General features: G+C 37.7%; 1 protein-coding gene and 1 long non-coding RNA gene across 3 annotated transcripts; one reads left to right on the forward strand and one right to left on the reverse strand.

The window, feature by feature from the left end:
• Window positions 1-1,038: 1,038 nt before the first annotated feature.
• On the reverse strand, window positions 1,039-18,422 carry LOC121401454 (protein KIBRA-like). 2 transcript variants are annotated; one of them, XR_005966258.1, is made up of 3 exons: window positions 18,268-18,422; window positions 5,502-5,623; window positions 1,039-1,781 (listed from the first exon to the last, which is right to left on the reverse strand). XR_005966258.1 is itself a non-coding variant. In XM_041586158.1 (3 exons), exons 1-3 carry the CDS (start codon window positions 10,060-10,062, stop codon window positions 1,715-1,717), a joined length of 309 nt encoding a protein of 102 aa, XP_041442092.1. In that variant the 5' UTR covers window positions 10,063-10,207; the 3' UTR covers window positions 1,039-1,714. The 2 variants fall into 2 exon arrangements, 1 of the variants encoding a protein (XP_041442092.1); XM_041586158.1 differs by lacking the exon at window positions 18,268-18,422 and adding an exon at window positions 9,943-10,207.
• LOC121401455 lies at window positions 2,380-27,626 on the forward strand. Its single transcript, XR_005966259.1, has 3 exons — window positions 2,380-2,566; window positions 27,019-27,218; window positions 27,606-27,626. It is a non-coding gene; the product is annotated as an uncharacterized LOC121401455 (long non-coding RNA).

Genomic DNA, 27,626 nt, shown 5'->3' on the forward strand with positions numbered 1-27,626 from the left:
GGGGGCGGGTTATTTATCAAAGTCTGAATTTATCTCAATATTTTCTGCTACAAACTCCGATCAAATCTGCTCTGGTTTTTCTACGTTTTTTTATTATTACATTTTCCTGAAAATTTGCCCTGTGGGAAAAAAAATAATCAGATTTTCACAATTTTTTCATCTGATTTTCACGATTTTTTTCCGAATTTTCACCTGAAAACTCCGAAAACTTCGGGGTATTGCACAAAAGCCCAGCGCACATCAAAAAATCATTGACTTATATGCAACCTCGACAGGTATGAGATGCCGGATTTTCAGATTCAGACTTTTCCATCCTCAGGGTTTAATAAATTCCAAAAAAATCGTGATTTTTAAAAGTCATATTTTATAAAAAAGAAATCACAAATTTTTCATGATTTTTGCTTTCGGAGTTTAGTAAATAACCCCCTCAGATATTCTGAGACAATTTGCAACATGTTTTTGTTTTTTTATGGTTTTTAAATTTTGGCAGCTAACTGGTTGTAAGGGATCAATTCAACCTAGCAACCAAGCACTGGACTAAATAAAAGACTGGGAAATGAGGGCCTGAATATAGAGATAAGTAATTAAAAGTTTCAATAACAATAAAGTTGTAGCCTCAGGGTTTTCAGCTGAAGGGGGTCAGTGACTCCCATCTGAAAGTTGGAAGGAGCTGGGCAAATAATTCAACTATAAAATAAATAAAATGGGACATTCTATCTAGAACATACTACAAGTTAAGGTAAAGGTGAAATACCCATTTAAGTACATAGGAGAGTGAAGATAAAATCCAAACAAAGTGTACAGAATGGGAAATAAAATGTGTTTTGCTATATATATAAAAGCATGTGTGGTCTCCTAGATGTTTGGGTGCACTGCCATTTTTCTTTTTTGTGTCTGTGCACAATGGGGTGCAGAAACTACTTGATCCACTACTGCTTACTGGTACTTATTAGCCAGGCACAATCATCTGGCAACTATAAGCCCAAATCCTAGAATCCACCCATGCTAGCAAAACAGAAAGTCACATTCAAACAAGGATTGAAAATAAGCTTTTATTACCAAAAATTGCATTTGACCGTAACTATGCACCACTAAAATGTTCATCACATAATATTTTAGACCAATTTAAGGAACCGGTAACTGATTTTTTTTTCTTCATTTGTCTTTCCATGGGGGCCACAATGTGGTAAGTGCATTTCAAAATATATTCCAAACTGTATTATATCATAAAATTGTCTATTTAGCATTTATGATATAGCACGAATTTGCTAAAACATCCGATACAAAATAGTTAATGTCCAAAAAGTTGCGTGAATCTGTAAGTATTCCTTTTTTCTAGTAGCCCATTTTAATAGAATTTTATTGCATTACAAATCTCTGAAGCGGACTGTACAAAAGTTATACTTTGCACACACACAACATCTGAAACGGTTCATCTGAAAATACAGCTCTAAATATACAAGCTATACAGATGTGGAAAAGGAATGCTGGTTTTGTAATCACGACGATAAAAATAAAAATGTCCACTTGTGTTGTCGTACCTCAAGCCAGTGTTACTCTGCTGGTTATTGCAATGCAAAATAATAAGTGACATGAAACTCTGTAACTTCATTACACCACACAATTACATTTTCAGCTTCACCAGGCTGCATTTCCTTTGCCATGGTGCTCAGAACCGAAAAAATATAGAACATAAAATACTTTATGATGATTATTAAACATCATCTGCTGTGAGTGTAGGTAGGTTCGTTCTTGGCCGAGTGAAAAATGCCATCTTCTCTCTGAAACACAAAACAAATGCATGATTTGGAGCGGCACATATAACAGATTTTGCCATTGCAATTTCTCTGATTGGGAAAAGTGAAAACCTTGCCTCAGAGAGCACTTTGTTAGGGGCTGAAGAGAGCTGCCCCTGGAACTTGCTCTACCAGTCCAGATGTAAGAAGGTGTAATATAGACTTAATTCATGTAAATAGTTAAAGAAGAAGGAAAGCTACTGAGGCAGATTATTGGCAATATATTAGCCACAATAGTGCAAGCTATACCACTATATTGTTTCTGTAGAATGCTTTATCTTTTATAAGTAAACAGTTCTAGAAGCTCTCTTTTTGCTTGTTTAAGATAGCAGCTGCCATATTAGCTTGGTGTAAAATAACTTCCTGCTTGAGTCTCCTCCTGCCCACTCATTGCTCTGGGCTCAGATTACAGCAGGGATGGAGGGGGAGAGGAGAAAACTGAGCATGCTCAAGTCCAAGTCCTAGAGGTTTAAGATGAAAGAAGGAAGTCTGATACAGAAGTCCATGTATACACAATAGAAGGAAATAAATCCTATTTTACTTTTGACAGAGGACTAAGAGCAGCATTACTTTGAGGGTTTACTGGTGTATTTATATAGACCTTTCTAAAAAGCTTGCTTAGTTTTAACCTTTCCTTCGTCTTTAAGGTAATATTTAGTTCAGTCAGCAGGTGGCACCAACCCTTAAGGTTGTAAGGCAGTGAGGAGCAACAGACTCCCTCTTTAGCCTATGAAGGTCAACAGGCAGGACGGACTTCAGAGCCAGACCAGGTAGGAGGATGTCGAAATTAGGAAAATTGGTGAGAGTCAGTCAGGAAAGCCAGTAAAGGGCAAGCTGTGGCACTGACAAGTAGATCGTTTTTTGGGGTAGGACCCTGGTTAACTGTGCCCAGGCCCGGACTGACCATGTGCCTGTTCGGGCAAATGCCCGAAGGGCCGCTGCATTTACTGCTGAAATGGGCCGCTTTGTGGAGTCAGTCGCATCCTCTCACTATTGTTCCCCTCTGCGTGCAGTAACAGTTATCCGACGAAGTTACTGATCTGAAGCCCTCCCCCAGGGCGGTATCTGTTTTCTTTTTTTTTTCCTGTGCGGGGAAGAGGGACTGGGAGAAGGAGCGCTCATTACAGTGCTGTAACTAAGGCTGGGAGGGGGGAGGTTCCTGAAGAGTCCCAGCATTGCATGGTGACGGCTGCTTTATTTACGCCACTGCTCTCTGAGCTTCACAGATCCGAGCTGGGCTGTAGTCACAGATGCTGTGAGAGAAGCCTAGGTTAGTTTGTTTAGAATGATGTAGAGCCTGTCAGATTGAATTACAGCAGGGTTTAACACGTGTGCTGGCCAGGCCTGCCCTGCAGTGAATTTAGAGAGGCAGCACTCAGAGATAGGATGTTGTTAGAGCTGGACTGGAAGTTGATGCATTGCTGGGAAACTTTAAGGGCTGGTTACCCACTGCTGGCAAAGTGATTTTGAAATCCCCTGCATAATAGTGGGTTAATGAGAGGCAAAGAGAAAGGGTAAATTACACAATAGAGGAATGAGGGCGGTCTAATGGGGTATCATGGTGCTGCAGATTCATCCTCTCCCCCCCCCCAGACTAGTGCAGAAAGAATGCTGGCCCAGTAAGGCTACAAATCATATTTATTACACTGCCTTGTGAATTTTAACTATTTCCTTGCTAGCAAAAATTCCAGTTGTGCCATTCTTCTGCTATGCATTTTTGGGTATTTATGCATGGAATTGCCACTCTGCAATCCTGATGTGATTTATGGGGGGTATTTATTAATGGAAATGCCACAATGATTTCTGAGGGTATTTATACATAAATGTACATTTATATACAAACTATGGCAGCATAGCCATGCCCCTGTACTAAGCACAATTCAGCAGGAACAGCCCCCTAAGATTGCTCATAGTCTGTACAGAGATATACCAGAAAACCAGGTCAGCATAAGTATTCCCCTGTACTATTTACCATATAACAGGAAGGTTTGAGGGTAGTTGTTTAAAAATGCTCTTTAAATACACTGGGACTGATTTACTAACAGATGCTAAATTGCATCAGAGTGGTTCCCCATAAAAGCAATTTGGACCTTTACTTTAATTTTCAAGCCGTTGATTGATTTATATAGGCAACTGCATTGATGAATTATAGCATTTATGCCAGTATATCACAATTATTTTGAGGATCATTTTATTTGCATACATCGAAGGTGAACAGACCCACAAAGTGGACACCAATATATACACTTTAACCAAATTTACAAGTGTGTCTTGTAAAGAGTACAAGAGCATTGTGTGTTTACACATGGGCTGCTTTGATTTTTTTTGCCCGGGCTGCTTTTTACTCCCAGTCCGGCTCTGACTGTGCCAGTTAGGGACTGGAGCATTGAGGTGTAGGTTTGTGCCTTCCAGCTTCTACTATGACATTCTTGTGAAAGCTGCTTTACTAAAGTCTGGTTAAACGCATCACTTTGTAAGATGGCTATTTTTCACAGGAAAAGCCTGTTAGCCACCTTTTTAGTCATGGGAGCCCATCAACCATGGATGTCCCCGTTAAACACAAGTTAATTAGTCCCACAACTGTTATGATCCAGGCTTTCAAAGTTGTCAACACGGGCTGAACATTTTGTGAGTTTCAGTGGCACTGCATGTGCTCAGCGTGAGACGCCAAGCCTTAGGGGTCCTCAAAAATCATCAAGCAGAAAATAAGGTTTGTCTGTCAAAGAAGTTGGTGCTCAGAGCTGATTAATGATTCCTACTGCAAAGCACACTGGTTTCTGAGCTGCCATGTAATGCAAATCTGAATAAATGACTAATCATCCTAGTATTGCGACTTCTATAGTCTGTATATAGAGTATCTTATGAGACGGTCCCTGAACTCAGCCTAAAGAATATGAGGACCTACTGGCCAGTGTCTCAGCAGACCCCTGGATTTTGCACTGTAGAGTAGGATTATACCACAGACTTTTCAAACAATAAAAACAAGTGTTGATATATATATATATATATATATATATATATATATATATATATATATCTATATCTATATCTATATCTATATCTATATATAAATATATATATGGAGAGAGGGTTTTATTTGGAAGAAGTTAAAAGGGGAATTTCACCTTTAAATCATTTCTTAATACAGGTATGGGATCTGTTATCCGGAAACCCATTATCCAGAAAGTTTCGAATAACGGAATTACCATCTCCCATAGACTGCATTTTATCTAAATTTTTAAACATGATTTAATTTTTCTCTGTAATAATCTAGTGTACTTGATCCAGACTAACATATAATGAATCCTTATTGGAAGCAAAACCAGCCTATTTGGATTTATTTAATGTTTACATAATTTTCTAGTAGACTTAAGGTATGAAGATCCAAATTACAGAAAGATCCATTCTCTGGAAAACCCCAGGTCCCGAGCATTCTGAATAACAGGTCCTATACCTGTATGTTAAATATTGGCCTAATCTTTTGATTTATCTTTATTTTTTAAAATGTATTTTTATAGTCGCACATGGCATAGAGGTGTAAAGAACTATACAATAAGCAGGGCCAAACTTCAGTGAAAGCCTATTTTAATTCCTCTTATATCCCTTGTGTACATTCTGGGTTCTCCTGGCATAACACCCTGAGGCATATAGTAATACAGCACTTTACATAATACAAATCCCATAGGTGTATTTCATTAGACTCACCTGAATGACTGCACCTCCAAAGGCTCCTTGCTGCTCTGCCCTCGTAACCTGTGCACATCCTTTGCTGCTGCTCTCATCATCTTATCTGCTTGCATCTCGTATTTCTGCTCGATCTTCTGTACCTGGGTGGTTTAGTGGTTAAATAACCATTAGTGCAACGAGGAAACAGAAAGTGCCAATTCAAGCCGTTGTAGGATGAATTTCACTAAGATGAACCCATGTAAAAGTTGTTATTTTACTTTCCTTTATCAAGCACAGAGCTCTGTGTGCTAAAACTACAATCAGTTTATATTACAATAGCTCTATCTACTGATGAAACATATTACTACACCAGTTGAAGTCTCAATCCTAAAAATGTTGTATGTATTTTATGTTGTTCACCTTTGAATTAACTTTCCATATGATGTAGAGAGTTATATTCTGAGACAATATGCAGCTGGGGTTAATTATTTATTCTTTTAGGTTTTTGGGTTATTTAGCTTCTTATTTAGCAGCTCTTCAGTTTGCAATTTCATCAGTCTGGGCCCAGATAAATTTGCATTACAATGACAGTTTAATTAAAGGGGTTGTTCACCTTCAAATTAACTTTTTGCATGAGAGTGATATTCTGAGACAAAAACAGTAGCAGTTGGATTTCAATTTTTTAGTATTTGTGGTTTTGGGGTTATTTAGCTTCTAAAAAAGCAGCTCTACACTTGGCAATTTCATAAATCTGGTTGCTAGGGTCCACGTTACCCTATCTATGATGTAGAGAGTGATATTCTGAGACAATTTGCAGTTGGATTTCAGTTATTTATTATTTGTGGTTATTTAGAATCTAATTCAGCAGCTCTACACTTGGCAATTTCATCAATCCGGTTGCTAGGGTCCAAATTCAAATTTGCAATATAACGAGAGTTTAATTAAAGGGGTTGTTTGCCTTTGAGTTAACGTTTAGTAGGATGTAGAGGGTGATATTCTGAGACAATTGGCTATTGGTTTTCATTTTTTATTATTTGTGTCTTTTGAGTTATTTCGCTTTTTATTCAGCACCTCTCCAGTTGGCAGTTTCATCAATCTGGTTGCTAGGGCCCAAGTTATCCTAGCAACCACACACCGATTTGATTAAGAGACTGGAACATGCAAAGGAGAGGGTCTGCATATTAAGATGTTTTATATAAAATGGCAATAGCCATACAGTTGTGGCCTTGCAGAGCATGTGTTTTTAGATGCAGTCAACTATAAAAAATAATGAAGGTGAATTGAAAAGTTGCTTAGAATTAGCCATTCTATAACATACTAGTCGTAGATAACTAGTTAACATAGTTCACTTTAAACCAGTGTTGTTTTCATTCTCCAGACAGACCACCATGTATTTAATATATACAGGTATGGGACATATATTTCACAGCAGAAGGCCAATGATATCCAGGCAAACTGAATGCTTTATTCACAGCAGAGTTTTGCAGAGCATAGTAACGTATTGGTAACAAGAAATGACACACTTTGTTCAAAAGAACAGTATGGTTTATCTCCTCAAGCTCCAAAGCAATTAGCGCAGGAGTATATTCCTTCACAGCAGTCTCTCACACACACCCACTTCCTGCTTTACCCCTGAGCAGAGAGCCCCCCTCCCCCTACGTAGTGACATCACTTCCCCAGGGTATGACTCACTCACAGCGTCTGTTATTCTGCTCATAAGCTGGGTCTCTGGGAGATATTTACCGTCCTGCTAGTGTTTTCCCAGCCACAACACCACTACATATGTAAATGTTTTATCAAAACAGCAGGCACAGGTATCTTGAGGCATCAGCTAGCCCACAAGATCCACAGACCTCTTTGTATAAGAAAGCATCAATATTTGCTCCCATTGGCATTCCCTGCATATACCAGTAAAGTGAGTTAGACAGGTGTCACTTAAAGGAGAAGCAAACCCAAAAGTTAAAAACCCCTCCCCCTACCCTACATAGACCCCCTCCCCCAGCCTAAGTGTTACTACGGGCAAATGCCCCTTACTTTATACTTACCCCTCGGTGCAGATGCAGGCATCGGAGTTCACGAGCGCCATCTTTAGCCGATTCGGTAATCTTTGGAATGAGACGGGCGCTTCAGCAATTTTCATGAGTTTCAGCGCATGCGCAGTTGTCGCGAGACAGAAAATTGCAAATGCGCCACTCCGCTGGTCTCATTCCGAAAATTACCGAAGAAAAGAACATGGCTGCCGTGAACTCCACTGGACAGAATCTGCACTGAGGGGTAAGTAAAGACTTAGGGGCATTTGCACAGGGTAACACAAGTTGGGGGCAGGAGGAGGGATCTATGTAGGGTAGGGGGGTAAGGGTTTTTTAACTTTTGGGTTTGCTTCTCCTTTAAAGGACCAGCAATGCCAATTATTTTTTTTAAAAATTCGTTTGTATAGAATGAAAAAAAAAACCCACCAAGATACTGTATATGTAACATTAAAATCGCAAAGTCTTTATTAAAAAACAACTTACCGAAACGCCGCTGGCACGCCTCTTCAGAAAAGCCGACAGGGCGACTATTAGGGTTGGCACCTATTGCTTAAATTTTTTTACTGGCTGGTGGGGGCGGGTACAAAAAGGGGTGGGTGTGATGTCAAAGGGGCTATGACGTAAAAGGAGGCGGGCCACGGCGCGGCGATTTCCAAACAGGACAAAAGCTAAGTTTACAGGGGATTGGGGGCGGGCCGAGGGGTCTTTTTAAAGGAACAGTTCAGTGTAAAAATAAAAACTGGGTAAATAGATAGGCTGTGCAAAATAAAAAATGTTAGTTAGGCAAAAATGTATGTAGCTGGAGTGACTGAATGTCTTCCTGCTTTCCAACTCTCTTGGTTTCCACTGACTGGTTACCCTGTTTACCAGGCAGTAACTTGAAGGGGTCCACATGGGTCATATCTGTTGTTTTTGAATCTGAGCTGAATGCTGAGGATCAATTGCAAACTCACTAAACAGAAATGTACCATATGGCTCCCCTTCAAATCGCTGACTAGCTCAGAGTTATAGAGCTGAAAAGCAGGAAGTAGTGTTCTGGCTATTATGTTAGACATCCAGTCACTCCAGCCTTTATACATTACATTTTTGCCCAACTAACTATATTAGAAACATTTTTTTATCTATTTACACAGTTTTCATTTTCATGCTGAACTATTCCTTTAAGGGTTAAAAGAATTGCTGAATTCTCTCCCTGAATCAGTTGTACAGGCTGATACATTAGATAGCTTTAAGAATGGGTTGGATGGCTATTTAGCAAGTGAGGGAATTCAGGGTTATGGAAGATAGCTCATAGTACAAGTTGATCCATGGACTAGTCCGATTGCCATTTTGGAGTCAGGAAGGATTTTTTTCCCCCTCTGATGCAAATTGGAGAGGCTTCAAATGTTTTTTTTTTTTTTTGCCTTCCTCTGGCAAAGCTTTAATGCTTTATAAATAGTTTGAGTGGCTTTCAGGTCTGTGTAATAGAAGGATACCCGCAGGTGTAAAAGACAGCTGGTGAAGTATGTAAGAGCAGTCTATTGATCCTTATTGTACATCGCTGTAACTGCCTGCAGTCTGTAATGTAGCACCAGCTGGGCAGACGCATCCCTTATATACCAGTGCAACTGAGCACTAATAAACATGTTCATCTTCTTTATATGAATGTGACAGTCACAGGGGCAAGGATACAGTTGAAGGCATTGTTCAGCATAAAAATAAAAACTGGGTAAATAGATAAATTGTGCAAAATAAAAAATTTTGCAATATAGTTAGTCAAAAATGTAATGTATTAAGGCTGGAGTGATTGATGTGTAACATAATACAGAACACTACTTTGTGCTTTTCAGCTCTCTTGGTTTCCACTGATTGTTTACTAGGCAATAACCAATCAGTGTTTTACTCACGGAGCGTCAATGGCGGAGCTCACCCGGACCAACATGCCTTCCTGCTTGATCGCAGCTCTCGCGATAAGCCGGTCACTCCTCACCGGTTATTACATCCGAACCAAAAACCACAGATCGCTGTCAGGCGCACCCTTTTTATGTGCGAATAAAAGCCGAATTTTGATGATAATTGTGCCGGATTCCTGATGTTCTTGGTCAGCGCCTGATAGCGATCTGTGGTTTTTGGTTCGAATAACCCATCAGTGACTTGAGGTGGGAGGGGGGCACATGGATCATAATTGTTGTTTTTGATTCTGAGCTGCATGCTGAGGATCAATTGCAAACTCACTGAACAGATATGTACCATGTGGCTCCCCTTAAAGTTGCTGACTAACTCGGAGTTAGAGAGCTGAAAAGCACAAAGTAATGTTCTGTTCGACATCCAGTCACTCCAGCCTTTATACGTGACATTTTTGGGTAATTAACTATATTAGAAACATTTTTTATTATGTAAATACTATCTATACTACTAGCTTTTATTTTTACACTGAACTGTTTCTTTAAAGAGCACCTTTTCCTCCTTACCTGTTTCTCCACTTGTCTAAGCAGAAGCTTGAATGTGTCATCATCCTTCACCCGCTGAGGTAGCTCATTCTCACCCAGGCGCTTGGTGAATCCCCGATGGAGACTGGCCTTGGAGTACATGTGGATAATGTGCTTAGCTTTATAAAAAGGGGACTGATCTGATTTCCCTATAGAAGTTACACTGAGCCCCACCCCGAGTGCATTAGATAGGAAATTTTGCCTTCCTCTGGATCAGCTAAAATATTAGGCAGTTTCACTTTGACAGACTGTTAAACCTGATGAATGTGTCGTTTTCAAACCTTGTCTTTTATGTATCTGTATATATATAAATATATATATATATATGTGTGTGTGTGCCATCTACCAACTATAACCAGTAGATCTTCAGTCTGTCTTGATCACTGTGTCCTGTATGCCTACAGCATCATCTGAAATAAAAGACACTGACAGTGCTCCTGCTCCACATGTTCAGCCAAAGAAAATTATAGTCAAAAGCCTTTTTTCATTCAAAATTCGCGCTCACGTATCCCTTAATAAATAAACAAGTATTTTCCCCCCCACTTATTTTGTGTGGGACTCATCTTCAATTCCTGCAACGTCTTTCATTCGTTATCTTACTGTGCAAATATTTACACAGGCCGCTGTGGCTGTTATTTCAGCTGCTATTTTAGTCTTACTTTCCTAATATTCTTCCGTAAGTTTTCTCCACTCTCTCCAGACAATTCCACATTTCTCACTGGAACTGTGTCTGATTTGTCACCAGTACTTCCCTTGCATACTCAAAGAATAAAGAAACTTATTTTAGAAGTAACTAATGGGGGTCTCATATTTGCTTTGTATGAGGAATGCTGACCACCAGGCTCTGAAGAATTCAATGTTTGGTCCGTTAGCTTATACATTTCTCAGCAGCAGTTTTCCGCCCCTACTGAGCATGCTCCTTGACTTGAAGCTTTTCTAGGAAATACTGTGTCAGACTGTAACAACTGCTTTGTTTCAGACTTAAAGGAGAACTAAACCCTAAAAAGAAATGTGGCTAAAAATACCATATTTTACATACTGAACCTAAAGTTTCAGCTTGTCAATAGCAGCAATGATCCATGATTTCAAACTTGTCACAGGGGTCACCCAGGGTTCTTCTATCGAGCACCATGGATCGATTTTCATCCTGCTTGTTTGGGTCTTCTAATGGCTGCACATGCACAGTAGAGCGAGAAGCCAAACTTTAACAAAAAAGCCAGCTATTTCGCTCTACTGCGCATGTGTCTGCCCTGGGAAATTTGAAAACCGAAGAAGCAGGAAGAGGATCTCTCCGTGGTGCTCGCTAGAAGAACCCTGACTCGGTGCTATTTTCTGCTGATAGGAGTACCGGCCTTGGGTGTCAGGTAAGTAAAAGTACCACAAAGACAAGGTAGTGCTGAACAAACACTCTCACAGCTTTTTGTAGCGTCTGGTGCCGACCGTGACTCTGTCTGCCCTGTTCTAATCCATATTCAAGAAGGTATTTCAGCAGCACTCTGATTTAGTGAAAAAAGTGAAATTTTATCCGTGCCTCAACGTTAGGTAAGTAAAAGTAGTCACTTGGGGATGAGTAACTTTTGGCACCCCCAAGTGTAAAATGGTATTCCTTCTCCTTTAAGTTCCTTTTTAACTTTCAGCACAGCTGATTCATGTTGGCACTACTGCACTTTTGTAATCATCTTGGGGATGAACTCCATTATATCTTCCTCAGGATCAGCCAGCCATACGCGTACCATTTAGTTTTGTTGTAACGATGTGCTGAATCCACTACTTTGGAATTTGGCCCGAATGTTATGGAGTCTATAGGAGATGGTCATTCCCTAATTCTGAGCTTTCTGGATAATGGGTTTCTGGATAACAGATCCCATACCTGTACTTCCCGACGTTCCATTCTTCCTGAAGTGCTACCCCTGAACCTTGCTTTGATATTGGCATCTCTCTTCAGAATTCCTACTACAAAGCAATGTGGCCTGGAAACAGATTTTTAACATGATTTGATGCTTGCTTCTGGTGAATCCCAAAAATACGTTTTGTTTTAAAGAGATACATTAGCAGCGGGCTTGTGCATTAAAAAGGATTTCGCGATGCTGCATCTGACTCAGGAATAGCAGTAAATCATACGACCGAAAGAAGCAAACAAGTGATTAGGAATGCTGCTTCTACGCAGAGCTGCTGCCAACCATTTTGTTTTCCTCTTTTCTCATGCGCCAGCGGTGTGCCAAGTCCTTTTATTTGTTGTGGGGTTTCTCAGCACTCTGGCTGTTTATGCACAATTCAAGTGTAGTAATAACAAACTTCTGTCAGAGTCGTGGCGCATTGTCAAGATGCAGCGCAGGTAAAATTCAAGAGGCCGCATATGTAAAACTTCACTGGAGCTGAGCAGAAATGATTTTAGTTTCATGTTGGCTAATCCTTGCACTGTAGTTTGTGATCACACACCAACCGTCTTTTATACAGTACAGGTATGGGATCCCTTATTCAGAACCCCATTATCCAGAAAGCTCCGAATTACGGAAAGGCCATCTCCCATAGACTCCGTTTTATTGAAATAATTCACATTTTTAAATCGGATTTCCTATTTCTCTGTAATAATAAAACAGTACCTTGTACTTAATTTAAACTAAGATATAATGAATCCTTATTGGAAGCAAAATCAACCTATTGGGGTTACTTAATATTTAAATGATTTTCTAGTACACTTGATTTACTAAGCTCAAGTGAATTTTCGAAGTGAAAAGTTCGAATTTCGAAGTAAATACTTCGACCATTGAATAGGAGAATACGACTTCGAATTTACTTTGACTTCGATTCGAAGTAAAAATCGTTTGAATATTCGACCATTCGATAATCAAAGTACTGTCTCTTTAAAAAAAACTTTGAATTCATACTTCGCCAAATTAAAGCTACCGAAGTGCAATGTTAGCCTATTGGGACCTTCCACAGCACTTTTCTAAGATTTTTTTGATCGAATAGAAATCCTTCGATCGATCGCTAAAAATCGTTCGAATCGTTCGATTCAAACTATTTAATCGTTCGATCGAATGATTTCTATTCAATCGATCGAATACGCTAAAAATCCTTTGACTTCTATATTCGAAGTTGAAGGATTTCAATTCGAGGGTCGGATTTCTACGTTTTTGTTAACTTCGAAATTCGACCTTTAGTAAATCTGCCCCTTAAGGTATGAAGATGCAAATTATGGAATGGTTCGTTATCTGGAAAACCCCAGGTCTCGAGCATTCTGGATAATAGGTCCCATACCTGTACTGTGAAATAATGTGCTAGGAACTAAATGAGGGTATCCTTATTAAAGGGACAGCTCACCTTTGAGTTAACTTTTAGCAAGTTATAGAATGTCCCAATCTTAACAACTCTGCGGGTGTTCCTAAAGGGGCTGTTCACCTTTAAATTAACATTTAGCATCAGGTAGAGCGGGATATTCTGGGACAATGTTATTTACAAATTTTATTCAGCAGTTCTCCACTTTGCAATTTCAGCAATCTGGTTGCTAGTGTCCAAATTACCCCAGCAACCATGCATTGATTTGAATGAGAGACTGGAATATGAAAAGGAGATGGCGTGAATAGAAAGAGGAGTAATAAAAAGTTACAATAACCATACATTTGCAGCCTTACAGAGCATTTGTTTTTTTAGATGGGGTCAGCGACCTACATTTGAAAGCTGGAAATAGTCAGAGTAAAAAGGCAAATAATGCAAAAACTTTAAAAAAGAAAAAATGAAGGCCATTTGAAAAGTTGCTTAGAATTAGCCATTCTATAATGGCTATAAATTAAAGGTGAACCACCCTTCATTTTTTTTTGTTCTTAAATGATTTGCCTCCCTCTACTGCCTCTTTACAGCTTTCAACTCGGGGTCACTGTCCCCAGCAGCCAAAAAACTATTGCACTGTGAGACTAGAATGATATAGTTGTTCATTTCCCAGTCTTTCATTCAAACCACTGGCTGTGTGCCGCTGTAAATTGGACCCCAGTAACCGATTAGCTGCTAAAATCCAAAAACGGAGCACCAGCACCAACTGGTGTAAAACATGTGTCAAATAAAAGCATATTTATAAAGCTTTGTTGTTTATACATCTCATGTAAAAGAGTATTTTACCCACTAAATTGAGATTTTTCTAATATTCCCTACCATTTTTGTCACATAAATATCTTGGAAGCTCAGAGACTATGGGAATACAGCTTTTTATATATATATATACACCTCAGATTTTTTTATGGGCTTCCTTGACCATTTATTTAATTGGATGCATATTACACTGACTTGTGTTAGAAACATTGTGATTTCTGATTGATTTCATTCAATACTACCGATATATTTTTATGTGTATAAATATAGCAGAGTATGGCTGTTGCCTTTAAATTGCTGACTAATAAACACAAACAACCACATTTTTTTATTTTATTTTTTGTAAAAAGCTAATGATCAATTGAACAGAACAGGCTGTTTTTTTAAAAAAAAAATCATTTAGGCTCCTTAATGCAGCCACATTGTTTCTTCTTCTTGGTACAGGTATGGGACCTGTTATCCAGCATGCTTGGATCTGGGATTTTCAGGATAACGGATCTTTCCGTAATTCGGATCTTCATACCTCAAGTCTACTAGAAAATCATGTAAACATGAAATAAACCCAATAGACTGATTTTGCTTCCAATAAGGATTAATTATTATCTTAGTTGGGGATCAAGTACAAGCTACTGTTTTATTATTTACAGAGAAAAAGGAAATCATTTTTAAAAAAGTGGATTATTTGGATAAAATGGAGTCTCGGGAGACAGCCTTTCTGTAATTCGGAGCTTTCTGGATAACAGGTTTCCGGATAACAGATCCCATACCTGTTACCGTGTACATGTTATGCTGCTTTGTTGTTCTATCTTCCTTTAAAGGAGTCAAGCCAAAAAATAATTTTTGGCTAATAAAATAAAACATAATTCGAAGCAACTTTGCAATATATATTCATTACAAATTTTGTGTGGATTTTAAGTTGTTTTTATTGCTTTTGAAGCAGTGTTTGTCCCTTTCAATTCTCTGCCCTGGTGGCTCTGGCTTTTGAAACAATGTAACACAAGCCAATGGATTAATAGACCTGTCTTGCTGGATGAGGCTTTTATAACATTGTTTAAAAAGTAACAACTAGATGTTGCGCCAAATGCCTGCTTTCAAATAGCAATTACATGTACAAATAAATTTTAAAGCTAACCATTTTTTAATAAATTCATATTGCAAATTTGGTTATAATTGTGTTGTGTTTTATTAGGCTAGAACATTTTTTTTTTTGGTTGACACGTCCTTAACTTTGCAGAACTGTTCTTATACTGAGGTATGACTTATATTACTGCTGATCGCTTCTAGCTCAACCAAAGCGTCACCTTGTGACCATTTTGGAGAATGCAAGGATGCCTAAAACTGCCTTTGAGCATTAATGTAGTTTCATTCCATTCGGCATAATTGCCTTTAAGAATAATCACAGGCATCCTTCTTACGAAGTACTTGAACAAGGGATGTATTTGAAAGTGTATGCTATTTAAAGGAGAACTCAAACCCCCCACTAATAAAACCCCTACCCAGAATCCTACATAATCCCCCCCTCCGGCATAGGTGATAACACCTATAAGTGCCCCTTATTCTTTACTCGCTTATAGGTGTAGAGTAAGCGCAGCGGAGCTCGTGGGCGCCATCTTCCGGCTCTTGCAAGGGGGGGGAGCAGAGAGGGGGGACTATGTAGGGTTCGGGGTTAGGGGTTTTATTAGTGGGGGGTTGAGTTCTCCTTTAATGCACAATGCTCCTAACAGTGTGTCAAACAAAAATCTAGAAGCAGCCATATGTGCCAATGTTAAAAACTTCTCTTTGACAAGTCAGAAGTGTGGTGGGAAAATAATAAAGGTGCATTTTTACTAGGGATGCACCGAATCCAGGATTCGGTTCAGCCAGGATTTGGCCTTTTTCAGCAGGATTTGTCCGAATACTTCTGCCCGGCCCAACCGAATCCGACTCTGCATATGCAAATTAGGGGTGTGGAGGGAAGACTGAGCCATGGGGCACAACAAACTGCTATGAAATAAGTGGCAACAGTTCCTATTAGGGAGTGGCTTGGGAATCGTCATGGAGGGATTTGGACCAGATTTAGGAATGTTACCGTTTGTGGGTGAATATATTTACAAACAATGAATTTGAATGGTACAGCATAGGATTTAATCAGCAACAAAATAACAGGAATATTACATCTTATATAAACCTTGTATTTACATTCAAAACGTGAACATAAACATGAAATCAGTTAGCTCATGTACAAAAGAGGCTTCAACAGTTAAAATTTAGAATATTTCATTGCAAGTAAAACGAGGAATAAACTTACAATATGTTATCAGTGAAGAAATTAAACATAGAATCAAGGCAGACAAAATCATTTACAGATAAAACCATTAGTTAACCGATATCCCTTTTTTTAAATTATTAAAATGATGGATTAATGTTCCTATAGCAACATGAACATAGGGCACTTTTGCTTATGGGAATGTACCAGTGTCTTGTGTGACTATATGTAAATTATTGTAATATGATTTTATATATAAACAGGTATATGATCTGTTATCCAGAATGCTCAGGATCTGGGGCTTTCCAAATAATGGATCTTTCCGTAATTTGGATCTTCATGTCTTAAGTCTTCTAAAAAATCGTGTTAACATTAAATAAACCCAATAGGCTGGTTTTGCTTCCCATAAGGATTGATCATTTATATTTGGATAAATATATGAATTGTGAACGTTAAGGGGATCACAGCAGGGTTTGCACCATAAATGCAGGCCACTCCAAGTTGAAGGAAAAACAGTCCGTTTATTTTGAAATCAAACAGCTTTCAGCAGCAATCAGTGACAACAGAAAACAACTTCAGTCACCAACAGAAAGTCCAATAATAATTATTCAGCAGCTTTAGCAGTCACTACCCCAGAAGTCTAACCAGGCTTGGTCTCTGGGGAAAAAAACCCACCGGCAAAATCTCAACCAAATAGATTTGTTTTTGACTTATATGCTTTCTCTGTAATAAGACAATGTGGCTCATTTATAAACACAGTGCAGTAACAGGCACTGAAAGTCGGGCAGATCCCGATCGGGCAGCTTAATATATTCCATCGGATCGCTGCCATCATCTATGCATCTATGCGGTCTCGAGATCCGACCGTCCGTATTGGATCCATTATGATCTGATCGTTAGGCCCTAGGGCCACGATCGGATCAGCCCAATATCGCCTACTTCAGTGTGGGCATATCGGGGAGATTCGCTGGTTTGACGACTACGTCTATGGCCACCTTTAAACACACAAACCAAGCTGGCTTTATCTGTATGTATGTGTATATATATATATATATATATGTATATATATGTATATATATACATTTATTTTGCCCACAATGTGCCTGGCTGTGAACGGGACACCTGAGGGTGCAACTCACAAATCAGGAGCACCTACAGGCAGATGGAACTTCAGGAGCCCCGCGTGTTTTCTTCCTTGTGCCAGATGCATCTTTGAAGGTAGTACAAGAGCAAGTGTCCAGTGCACACCTGTCCATCACTACTAGTAGATGTGAGTACCAAGTGCAAACAATGGTGTAAATGTCACGACTGTAATTAAGCAGTATACAGTATTTGACATTGCAACAGACACACATTTTAAAAGACAACAATTGCCCCTATGTCAGTATATAGGCATGGGGCAGATAGTCGCATCTGCACAACGGCAGCCAGCAGAGGAACATTTGCAGATTCGGAGCAGTTTGTTTAACCAGGGGACTAAAATCTAATCCCAAATCAAACAAGTGGCTTCTCTGTACATTATTTAGCTGGTATGAAGGTGGCTGCAATGCCTATAGAGGGGGCACACAAGCTGATACATCTGGTGCAAAGTAGACGAATCTGTAAAGGCAACCTGCAGCCCCATCAGGTCACTGTAACCTACAAACACCAACAACTCACAGTGGGCGGCAAGACAATTGTAGTTCAGCAACATACATACTGCAGAATGTCTTACTGACCCCTGATCAGCCCAATGTGTGTTTGAGAGGGTGAAATAATATTTAAAGACCCCCAATCAGCCAGGACCCCTATACTAACACCTGGGCACCAGAGCAGCCGCAGGGTCTGCGCCCCTTCCTTCTCATTCCTCTGTCACATGTCCCCAGCAGTCTGATATATATAAGGTGATGTACCAGTCACAAACAGCACTCGCCTGGCTGGCTCCCGGCCCGCGGGCCACCACGTGCAATATGATCTCAATGAGAAAAGAAACTCACGTGTCACTAGCATTTTGCTCAATCGTCCCCAGTAAAACCAAAAAGAGCTTTCAAACTAGATCCTCACTGGTATCCATAGTCCTCCCGATGCTCCACTCGGCTCCCGTTCCCTCGCTTCATTCGTATGGGGCTTCAGGAAAAGTGCAACGTCCCGGACACAGGCACAGTAAGGAAACCCTATCCCGATCAGTAGGGTAAAACAGACTCAAGTTCAGCACTGAGGGGTGGGTGTGGGACGTTGCAGGGGCTCCGGTCCAGCCCATAGAGCTGCACTGATGTAACCGGGAAACAAACAGAAGGGAGATTTCCTTCCCAATTTAAGGGGTTATCACGTCCCATTTGATTAGCCCTATCTGCCCATTTTCCCGTCATTCAGAGCCATGTTGCCTGCACAGATGGAGCCTCATTGTTTGCCTCACACAATACCACAACAGAGCTCATTTAAATCATTTTATGGCTTCCCTACAGATGCAGCCTCCCCTCTAACCATGGACTGGCACCAGATCTAATTTTCAAAACCCAGTCACCTACAAAACCAGCCCAAAAGAGGCACTTCAAAAGCAGCCCAAAATAAAACAACATGTGCAGTGAAAAAAATGCTAAAAAATAAATAAATATATGTGAAAATACGCCTTTTTCAATCATTTGAAAGATTCGCCCCCTTCACAGGGACGTAACTACAGAGGAGGCTCGGGAGGTGTAGGGAACCCATGAGGCCCGAATACAGTTACAGTTTCAATAAATATTGGTAAAACCGTTCAGCCTCTAGACATTTTGGTGGCCAGCAGATTTTTGCCCCAAAATTGTCTGAAATTCAGCAAAGTCACCGGAAAATGCGAGAATACAGATCCCAAAATCTGGTAACTCCCAACTTCTACACCAGTCAGTCCATTGCATGCTGGTTATTGTAGTCTTACGTTAAACTTGGCAGTCGGCAAATTGTTAAACAAAAACTACATTGCCCAACATGCATCGGGAGACGCAGGCTTGGCACTAGTGATGCGCTGGTCGGGTTTTCCCCGACCCTAACCTCCACTCGCGGTATATAATAATTGTATAAGGGAAGGAAGAAAATAACTTCAAATGTGGCTCTATATAAATTCTTTGAGCCAGGCCACACACAGTTGGACAGTAATGGTCTCTTATAAGCATTGCCCTTTGCTTCTCTTATTTATTAGCAAGAGGCTGGTTTTTACATGGGATTTATAATGCTACTTTGTTTTAACATCTCATATCACTATAATTATCAGATTTTGGCTTGATTCCTGCTTCCGTTATTCAGCATTGTGCACAAAGATTGGCATTCTTACATTATAAAGCAGGATAAGTACAGTGGGCAGAGGTCAGCTAAGCATGGAGAAGATTCTTGGACCAGAACATATGGATCAGCTCTATGCAATATGTTCAGGGCAGTGGTGTCACTAGATGTTACTGGGCCCCACAGCAAATTAATTTTAGGGCCCCAACATATCCAGAGGTTTTCCTGTTTTACCAATATATGTTGAAGTTGCTCATTAAGTAGCCTAGGGCCTCATGGGGCCCCTATACCTACTGGGGCCCCTGCAGCCACAGGGTCTGCTTCCTCTGTAGTTACACCCCTGATTCAGTGTCTGGCCGGCAGAGGAGTAGCAGAGGATATCCGGTGGGTGCAAGCCTGGTATACTCCAACTCTATGTCAATTCCTGTAATATTTAAAAAAAAAACGCTTTGTGGGTTATTTATCAAATTCCAAATTTATCACAATATTTTCTGCTACAAACTCCGATCAAATCCGCTCAGGTTTTAACGCTTATTTATTATAACATTTTCCCGAAAATTTGCTTTGCGGGAAAAAATAATCAAATTTTCACGGTTTTTCACTTTTTTTTTCGTAATTTTCACCTGAAAACTCTGAATACTTCAGGGTGTTGCACAAAACCCAGCACATATCAAAAAAATCATTGGGACTTCTCCCATTGACTTATATTCAACTTCGACAGGTTTGAGATGTTGGATTTTCAGATTCGGACTTCTCCATCCTCAGGGTTTAATAAATTCATTTTAATATATATTGGTGATGAGAGTTTGGGGGACCCTCAAATTATTTTGCTGTGGGGCCCAGTAACATCTAGTTATGCCACTGCTTGATTCATAATGCATACAGTATACCCATGCTTTCTACTCATAGGCTTTGTCAGTATAAAAGCTAAAGGACAAGGAATGGCATCCCCTTTATTAATTTAATTGCTTACCAGATACCATTGGCTGGTGCAATTTTTAAAGAAGACAAACACCCGCCTTTTGGATTATCATGAATTTATAGGGATTTAGGGATGGATTGGGAGGATTGATTTTTATGTATTTTGATTTATTTAATTTTTTAGATTAGAAGATTTTTTTAAGATTTTGGGGATAGGAATGGATGTATGGAGGATTGGGAATTATTTATGTGATATCTGATTGGATTTGGGGGAATTAGGGGATTAAATCTTAGAGAGGATGGATTGATTTGGGGAGATAGGAGGATATTTGATAATGGGAAGGGATGGGGATTTGAATTTGGGGGGAATGGGATTAGAATTTTAGAATTTGGGGGATTAATATTTTTTTTTAGGGAATATTTTTTTTAATAAGGAGATAATTATTGGGGAAAGACTTAAGGAATTTTATTAGAAGATAGATGATGGATATTTAAGATGATAAGAAGATTCAGGTTTTTTTTACATTTATTTATGATTTTGGGGAGATATTTAGGGGAGAGTTAGGAAGATTATGGAGTGATAGATGATACCACTATGATTGGATGGGGGGAGGAGGATTTACATGGATGGAGAGATGGGATTTTTGGATAGGGATTTTTAGGAGATGGAGAATTTTTGAAAGGGGGGGAGATAAGGATGGGATATGGATTATTAGATATGGAGGATGATTTTTGGGAATTCGATGGGGGGAGGGGGGATGTTTTATTTTATTTTATGAGGGAATTTTTACTCTATGGGGATTAGATTTTTATTAAGATTTTTAATTAACTGGAGGATTTATTTTTAGATTGATATTTATGGATTTTTGGGATAATAATTGATTTTTTAATGGATCTTAGGGATAATGGGGATTTATATTATTGATATTGATATATTTTTTTATATTTTTTTTTTGGGGAAGAGAGGAAAGAGATGGATAAGGAATAAGATGGATTGGAATTCTAGATACTTAAGGGATGAGATTTAGGAGATTTATGGAATATTTATATATAGGGGATTTTATTAGATATTATTGGAAGAAGGATTAATTAAATTTATTTATATTTGATATGAGAATTATATGGATTTTACTTGAGGATTTTGGGGATAAAGATGATTTGGGAGGATCTTAGAGATGGATGATTAATTTATGAGAAATTAGAATTTATGAAAGGATAGGGGAAATGGAATTTAATTATTTTCTAGAATAATATATATATTTAATATTAATGGTAAGATTTATTTTGGATGGATTTTTTTATCCATAAATCTTTACTAAAGAATTTTATATTGATGATAATGGGGAGATTAGAGAGAAGGAATTGACATTTGATTTTTATTAAATTTAATCTGAAAAAGGGATTTTAAATTATGGGGAAAGAGGGATGATTTAGGAATGAATTGAAATATTGAGAAGGATGATTTGGGAATTGAATTGATATTTTTGAATATAAAAATTAATGTATTGGATAATGTGATATAGATTGATATTTGAAAGGGGGATATAATTTTAGTTAATATGGGGGGAGATTTTATTTGGGGATTTTGATATATTGAGGATAGGATTCATTGTTTTTTCTTTTGAAGAATTAGATTATAGGATTTTATTAAAATAATTTTAGTGGGAGAAAATTTGATTAAAGGAGGATTGTTTATTAATAATGGATTATATATGATTTTAGATTATTTGATTCGGATGATATTTAACTCTTGAGATTATTTATATTTATATTATATTTTAGATTGATGGAATAATTTACAGATTTTTTTTTAATGATATTTTATAAGGATTATAATTTATTCGGATGACTTATAGATATATAGAAGGATTATTAGATTTGGAAAATTTTACTTGGATTGAATTTTATTTATTTTGATATTTTGAATAGGATTAATTGATTACGGATTTAATGATGGGGGAAGAAGGATATTGGAGATGATTTATAATTTTTTTGAATGTTTTTTTGATTGGATACTGAGATATTTTATTTTTTGGGATGGAGGATGGGATTTGGGAGAATGATTGGAGGGATATCATAAAATATATATTGAAGGGGGGGAATATTGAGAGTTGGAGGGACTATGGAATGGGGAGATGAGAATTTTTAGTTTTTTTGAATTTTGTATTTGGAAGATTGGAAGGATATTGATACGATGGGAATTATTTTATTATAGGGAAGGATTTTTGAGGGATATTTGAGGGGGGGATGGAATGGGGGGATTTTTGATAATTTTATTTTTATAGGGAATTTTGATTTTAGATTGATGGGGATAGATTATAGGGGGGAGGATGAAGAGACTATTTGGGGGGGATTAATGATTAGAGGGGGGGAATTAATTGGGAGATTGATTATTTTTATTATATATTTGAAGATTTTTTTGGGAATATTTTTGATTTTATTATTTAATTTTATAAAAGAGGTATTAAATGGGGATATTTATCTTTCAGATTTTTTAATTACGGAGATTGATTAGAGGAGGAAGATGAGATGACAAAAATTGATAGGGAATAAATTTGTATATTGAAGTGACATTTTTTGAAGAGAGGAGGATTTGATTTTTGGGATTTATTTTTGATAGATTTTTATTTTTTCATGAGAGTTATTTTTTGGTGGGATATTTTGGGGAAAAATGTTTGGAGGAAATTGATATTTGGGATAATTAAATGATATTATATTACTTTTGGAATATATTATAGGATTTTTAGGGGGATTTAATTTAGAAATGGGGTGAGAATGGAAAAGGATATTAATTAGATTTTATGTAAAATGGGGAGAATTAATGATTTTATATATTGGAATTTTTTTGAAAATTTTTATGGGATTAAGATTGGGGATTTTTATTATTTAATTGATTATGGAAGATATAAATATTATAAGGGGATGAGGAGAAGATTTATTGGGGATGTCTTTTATTTTAGGGATTTTATGGAAGGGAGGAGGATTTTAGAGATTATAGGATTTTTAGATTATAATGGAAGATATGATATGAAATTGATTTAAAAGGGATGGATGGGGGGGAAGATTATAGAAATCTATGAATTATTTTTATTGGATTTACTTGGATTTTGGGGATTTATTATTAATAGGGAGGAGAGGAAATATTGGATTGATATATTGAAGGGGGATGAGGATGATTTAATTGAGAGATTTTATATGGATAATTGATTTATTTGGGAGAATTTGTTAGGGATGAATTTATTGGGAAATTAGGGAGAGGGATGAATGGGATTTTTACCTTTTTGATATTATTATTTTTGATATGAGAGGATTTGTTCTTTTTTAGGGGATTTAGGAGGGGAGGATTTTATAATTTTGGATTTTGGGAATATATGGATATTATAATTTTTGATGATTTATGATTATGATGATTATGCGGATTTTGATGAGGATTGATATATATGAGATTGATAGGAGGGAATTTTTTATTTGATAATGATTTAATTTTATTGATATTGGGGGGGGAGATAGATAATTTAATGGATTGATTTTTTTTTATTTTTGGAAGAAATTTTTTATTTTTTTTAAATATGGATATTAGGGGGGAATGGATATTGATTGGATTTTTTTTATATTGGATTAGATATTGATTATTTTGAGGATTTTAAAGGAGAATTTGTGATTTTGGGATGATTGATGGATTTTTTATAGGATTGTGGGAGGATGACCTGATTATTGAATAGATTTGGATGGATTTGATTATTTTTTTAAGGATTTGAACTGGGGAACATGAATTTGGAAGAGAATTTATATGAGAAATTTGGAATATTAATTTGGAGAGGAAGGGGAGAGAGATTGGACTATGAGATATATATTAGAGATAAATGGGATTAGGAAATGGATTATTATTATTATTTGATTTTAAGAGATGGGATTGGGGATTATGGATTTTAAATAGGATCAACATTAAGAATAATGGATTTAATAGATTTATTTAATTGATTTGGGATTATAATAGGGAGATTGGGGATGATTAATATTTTTGAGATTTTTAGAGATTATTTTTTGATTGATGATATGATTTGAGATTTTTATTCAATTATAATAGAGGGATTTTTGAAATGGGATTTTAGAATATTATAAGATTTAGGGGATTGAGGTGAGGATGATTTGGAGAGATATATTTTTAATTTTTTGATATGGATTTTTTTGATTTAAGGGAGGATTTTATAATTATATTGGATTAGATTTTATATTGGGGATGGGAAAGAAGTTTTTTTTATATTGGGGATTTGATTAAGATAAGGATTATTTAATTGAAGGAAGGAAATTTTAATAATATGAAATAAATTTTTTGAGAATTTTGGGATTTAGGAAGGAAAGAGATATTACTATATATATGATATTGGATAGGAAATATTTTTAGGAAGTTTGGAATTTAAGGATTTTAGAATTTTATTTTTAGAGGATTTAATGGATGATGATTTAGATGATATAATGAATTTGGAGATGATGGAGATTTAAATTTTGATTAGGGAATATTATGAGATGGATTTTTTTTATTGGAATGTTTTTATTTGGGGAAATTTTTTGGAAATTGGGGGGGATACTCGGATGAGGATAATTTTTGGGGGGGGGGAATGATGAATTTTGAAATTAGATAGGATTTTTTTTATTAATTATATTTGATTTGGATTGATTAAAGGGAAGAAATTTTTGGAGGGGATTTGAATATTATTATTAAATGGATTACGATTTTACCAACAGAAAGTCCAATAATAACAGAAATAGCTTTATTCCAGCAGCTTTAGCAGTCCCACTACCCCAGAAGACATAACAGGCTTGTGTCTCTGGGGGAAAAAACCCACGGCAAAATCTCAACCAAATAGATTTGTTTTTGAACTATATGCTTCTCTGTAATAAACAATGAGCTCATTTTATAAACACAGTGCAAATTTGCCCCTGGGCATAAACCATAGCAACGCAATCAGTTGATTGACTTTTTCAGGTTCAGCTGCAGGCCTGAAAGCAATCATCTGATGTCGCCCAGCGTTACTGGCCAGTGCAAAGTTGCCCAGTGTTTAGAAATATTTATAAATAACCGCCCAGTAACTTGACTCAATTGATAAGTATCTGCAGAAAACTAAGTTGATGCACAACAATCCTATGGTTTATTTTGAGTGTTTTTCTATTATCTATAAAAGGCCTTATAGGACAAAATCATATCAAAACGGGTGCCCCCACCAGAGTGGGACTTACTTAAAGCCACATGGGGGTAACAATATTTTATTTCAAGAAAATCCCCTGAGCGATATGCACCTGATACTGGGTGGAAACCACACTGGGGCCTTGGCCATGTTAGCGGCACATGCGCAATAAAAGTGGCCCGGACATGTGATGTAGGATCGGGGAACACCTTACCCAGTCACCACGTCAAATAACGATCAAGCCGAGGGGGGCACAGCTCTCAATTAAAGTGCCTACCTTTAGTTGTGAAAATTGTATATGACAGATGTCCTTTAAAGCCATTCCGCATTAAAAAAAAAAATTAAAAATCCAGAATATTCAGAAACCTAGGAAATAGACTGCAACCCACCCCTCAAATTATTTTCACTGACGTTTCACGTATAATGGTATACTCGTTTCAAGCAAACTTAGGAAACAAATTCACAAAAGTGTTTATGTGAAAATGCAACTTTACTTCAACTGTGATGTTAGTGAATAAGTGACATGCGTTATGGATCATGATTAGCCTATGGGAATTCAGCGACACAAGATAGCCATGGATGTGGGTCGTGGATGGACTTCCGATGGTTTTACTGCAGAAGCCACCCAACTACCATACCATAAACTGATGGACATTACTATTCAGAGAAATAAACTGGCCAACGAATGAAGGGAAACTATATGTCTTATCTCTGATTAAGGGTGCTGCACAAAGAGCAAGCACAAGCAACTGGGACAATCATGGTGCAAAATCATTGTGATTATTACAACCTTGTTAACCTTAATCCCATTGTGTTTATTTTTTTTTAAGGAGAAGGAAAACTAGCCACAATTGTGCAATCTATAACACTATATTTATTCTGCAGAATGCTTTACCATACCTGAGTCAACCTCTCTAGAATCTCTCTCTCTGTTTATTTAGGATATCAGTTGCCATATTAGCTTGGTGTGACATCACTTCCTGCTTGTCTCTCTCTGCTCACTTATAGCTCTGGGCTCAGATTACAGCAGGGAAAGGGGAAAAGGGAGCAAACCGAGCATGCTTAAGCCCTAGCCCTGGAGGTTTATGCTGAAAACAGGAAGTCTGATACAGAAGCCCATGTGCTCCTTTTAAATGTTTTTCAATAGGCGTAAACCCCAGGTCCCAAGTATTCCTGATAATAGATTCCATATGTGTACAATATTATATAAAAAGTACTGGTTAAAATAATACGTCCAATCGGTCTTAAAACTACCAAGAACAAGACCGATTGGACGTAGTATTTTAACCAGTACTTTTCCTTACTATACTTCATTAAAAATCTTTAAAATTTTCAGGCAAAAACATCCCATTTTACTTTTTCTTTTTTTCTGTTCTCCATATACAGTTCACAGAAGCTATCTTCCAGCTCTTCGGAATGGGAGCGGCATATTGGCAATTTCTGTGACTTCCGGCGCATGTGCAGTTGTGCCGGATAGGAAGATTGCTTCAACTATGCATGCGCCGATACAGCGATCTCATTCCAAGATTATTGAAGAGAAGAAGATGGCTCCCGTGAACTCCGCTGGACAGAATCTGCAATGAGGGGTAAGTAAGGACTTAGGGGCATTTGCCTGTGGGTAGCAGTTAGGCTGGGGGGGGGAGGAGGGAGGGGGTCTATGTAGGGTGGGGGGGTTGGGATTTTTTTTACTTTAGGGTTTAATTCTCATTTAACCCCAGACGTGCCAGTATATTCACTACAGAAAGAGGATAATCAGCATTTTAACCCCGGACTGACAGTATAATCAGTGTAGAAATGGCTAGTGAGCACCCCATTTATAGCTAGACTAAGCAGCAAAAGCAGTGCCAACAACTGAGCACTCCATTAATTCAACCATACCAGTAATCCTTTTTTTAAATTGATTTGGAGGATTTCTGTCTTAACTTTGTTGTGTACAATGTAATGGGATTTATTCTGCTTTCTGTAAATTATAGGAATGAGTGGGCTACAGCTGA

This window comes from Xenopus laevis, chromosome 3L, assembly GCF_017654675.1.
Source record: "Xenopus laevis strain J_2021 chromosome 3L, Xenopus_laevis_v10.1, whole genome shotgun sequence".
NCBI lineage: Eukaryota > Metazoa > Chordata > Amphibia > Anura > Pipidae > Xenopus > Xenopus laevis.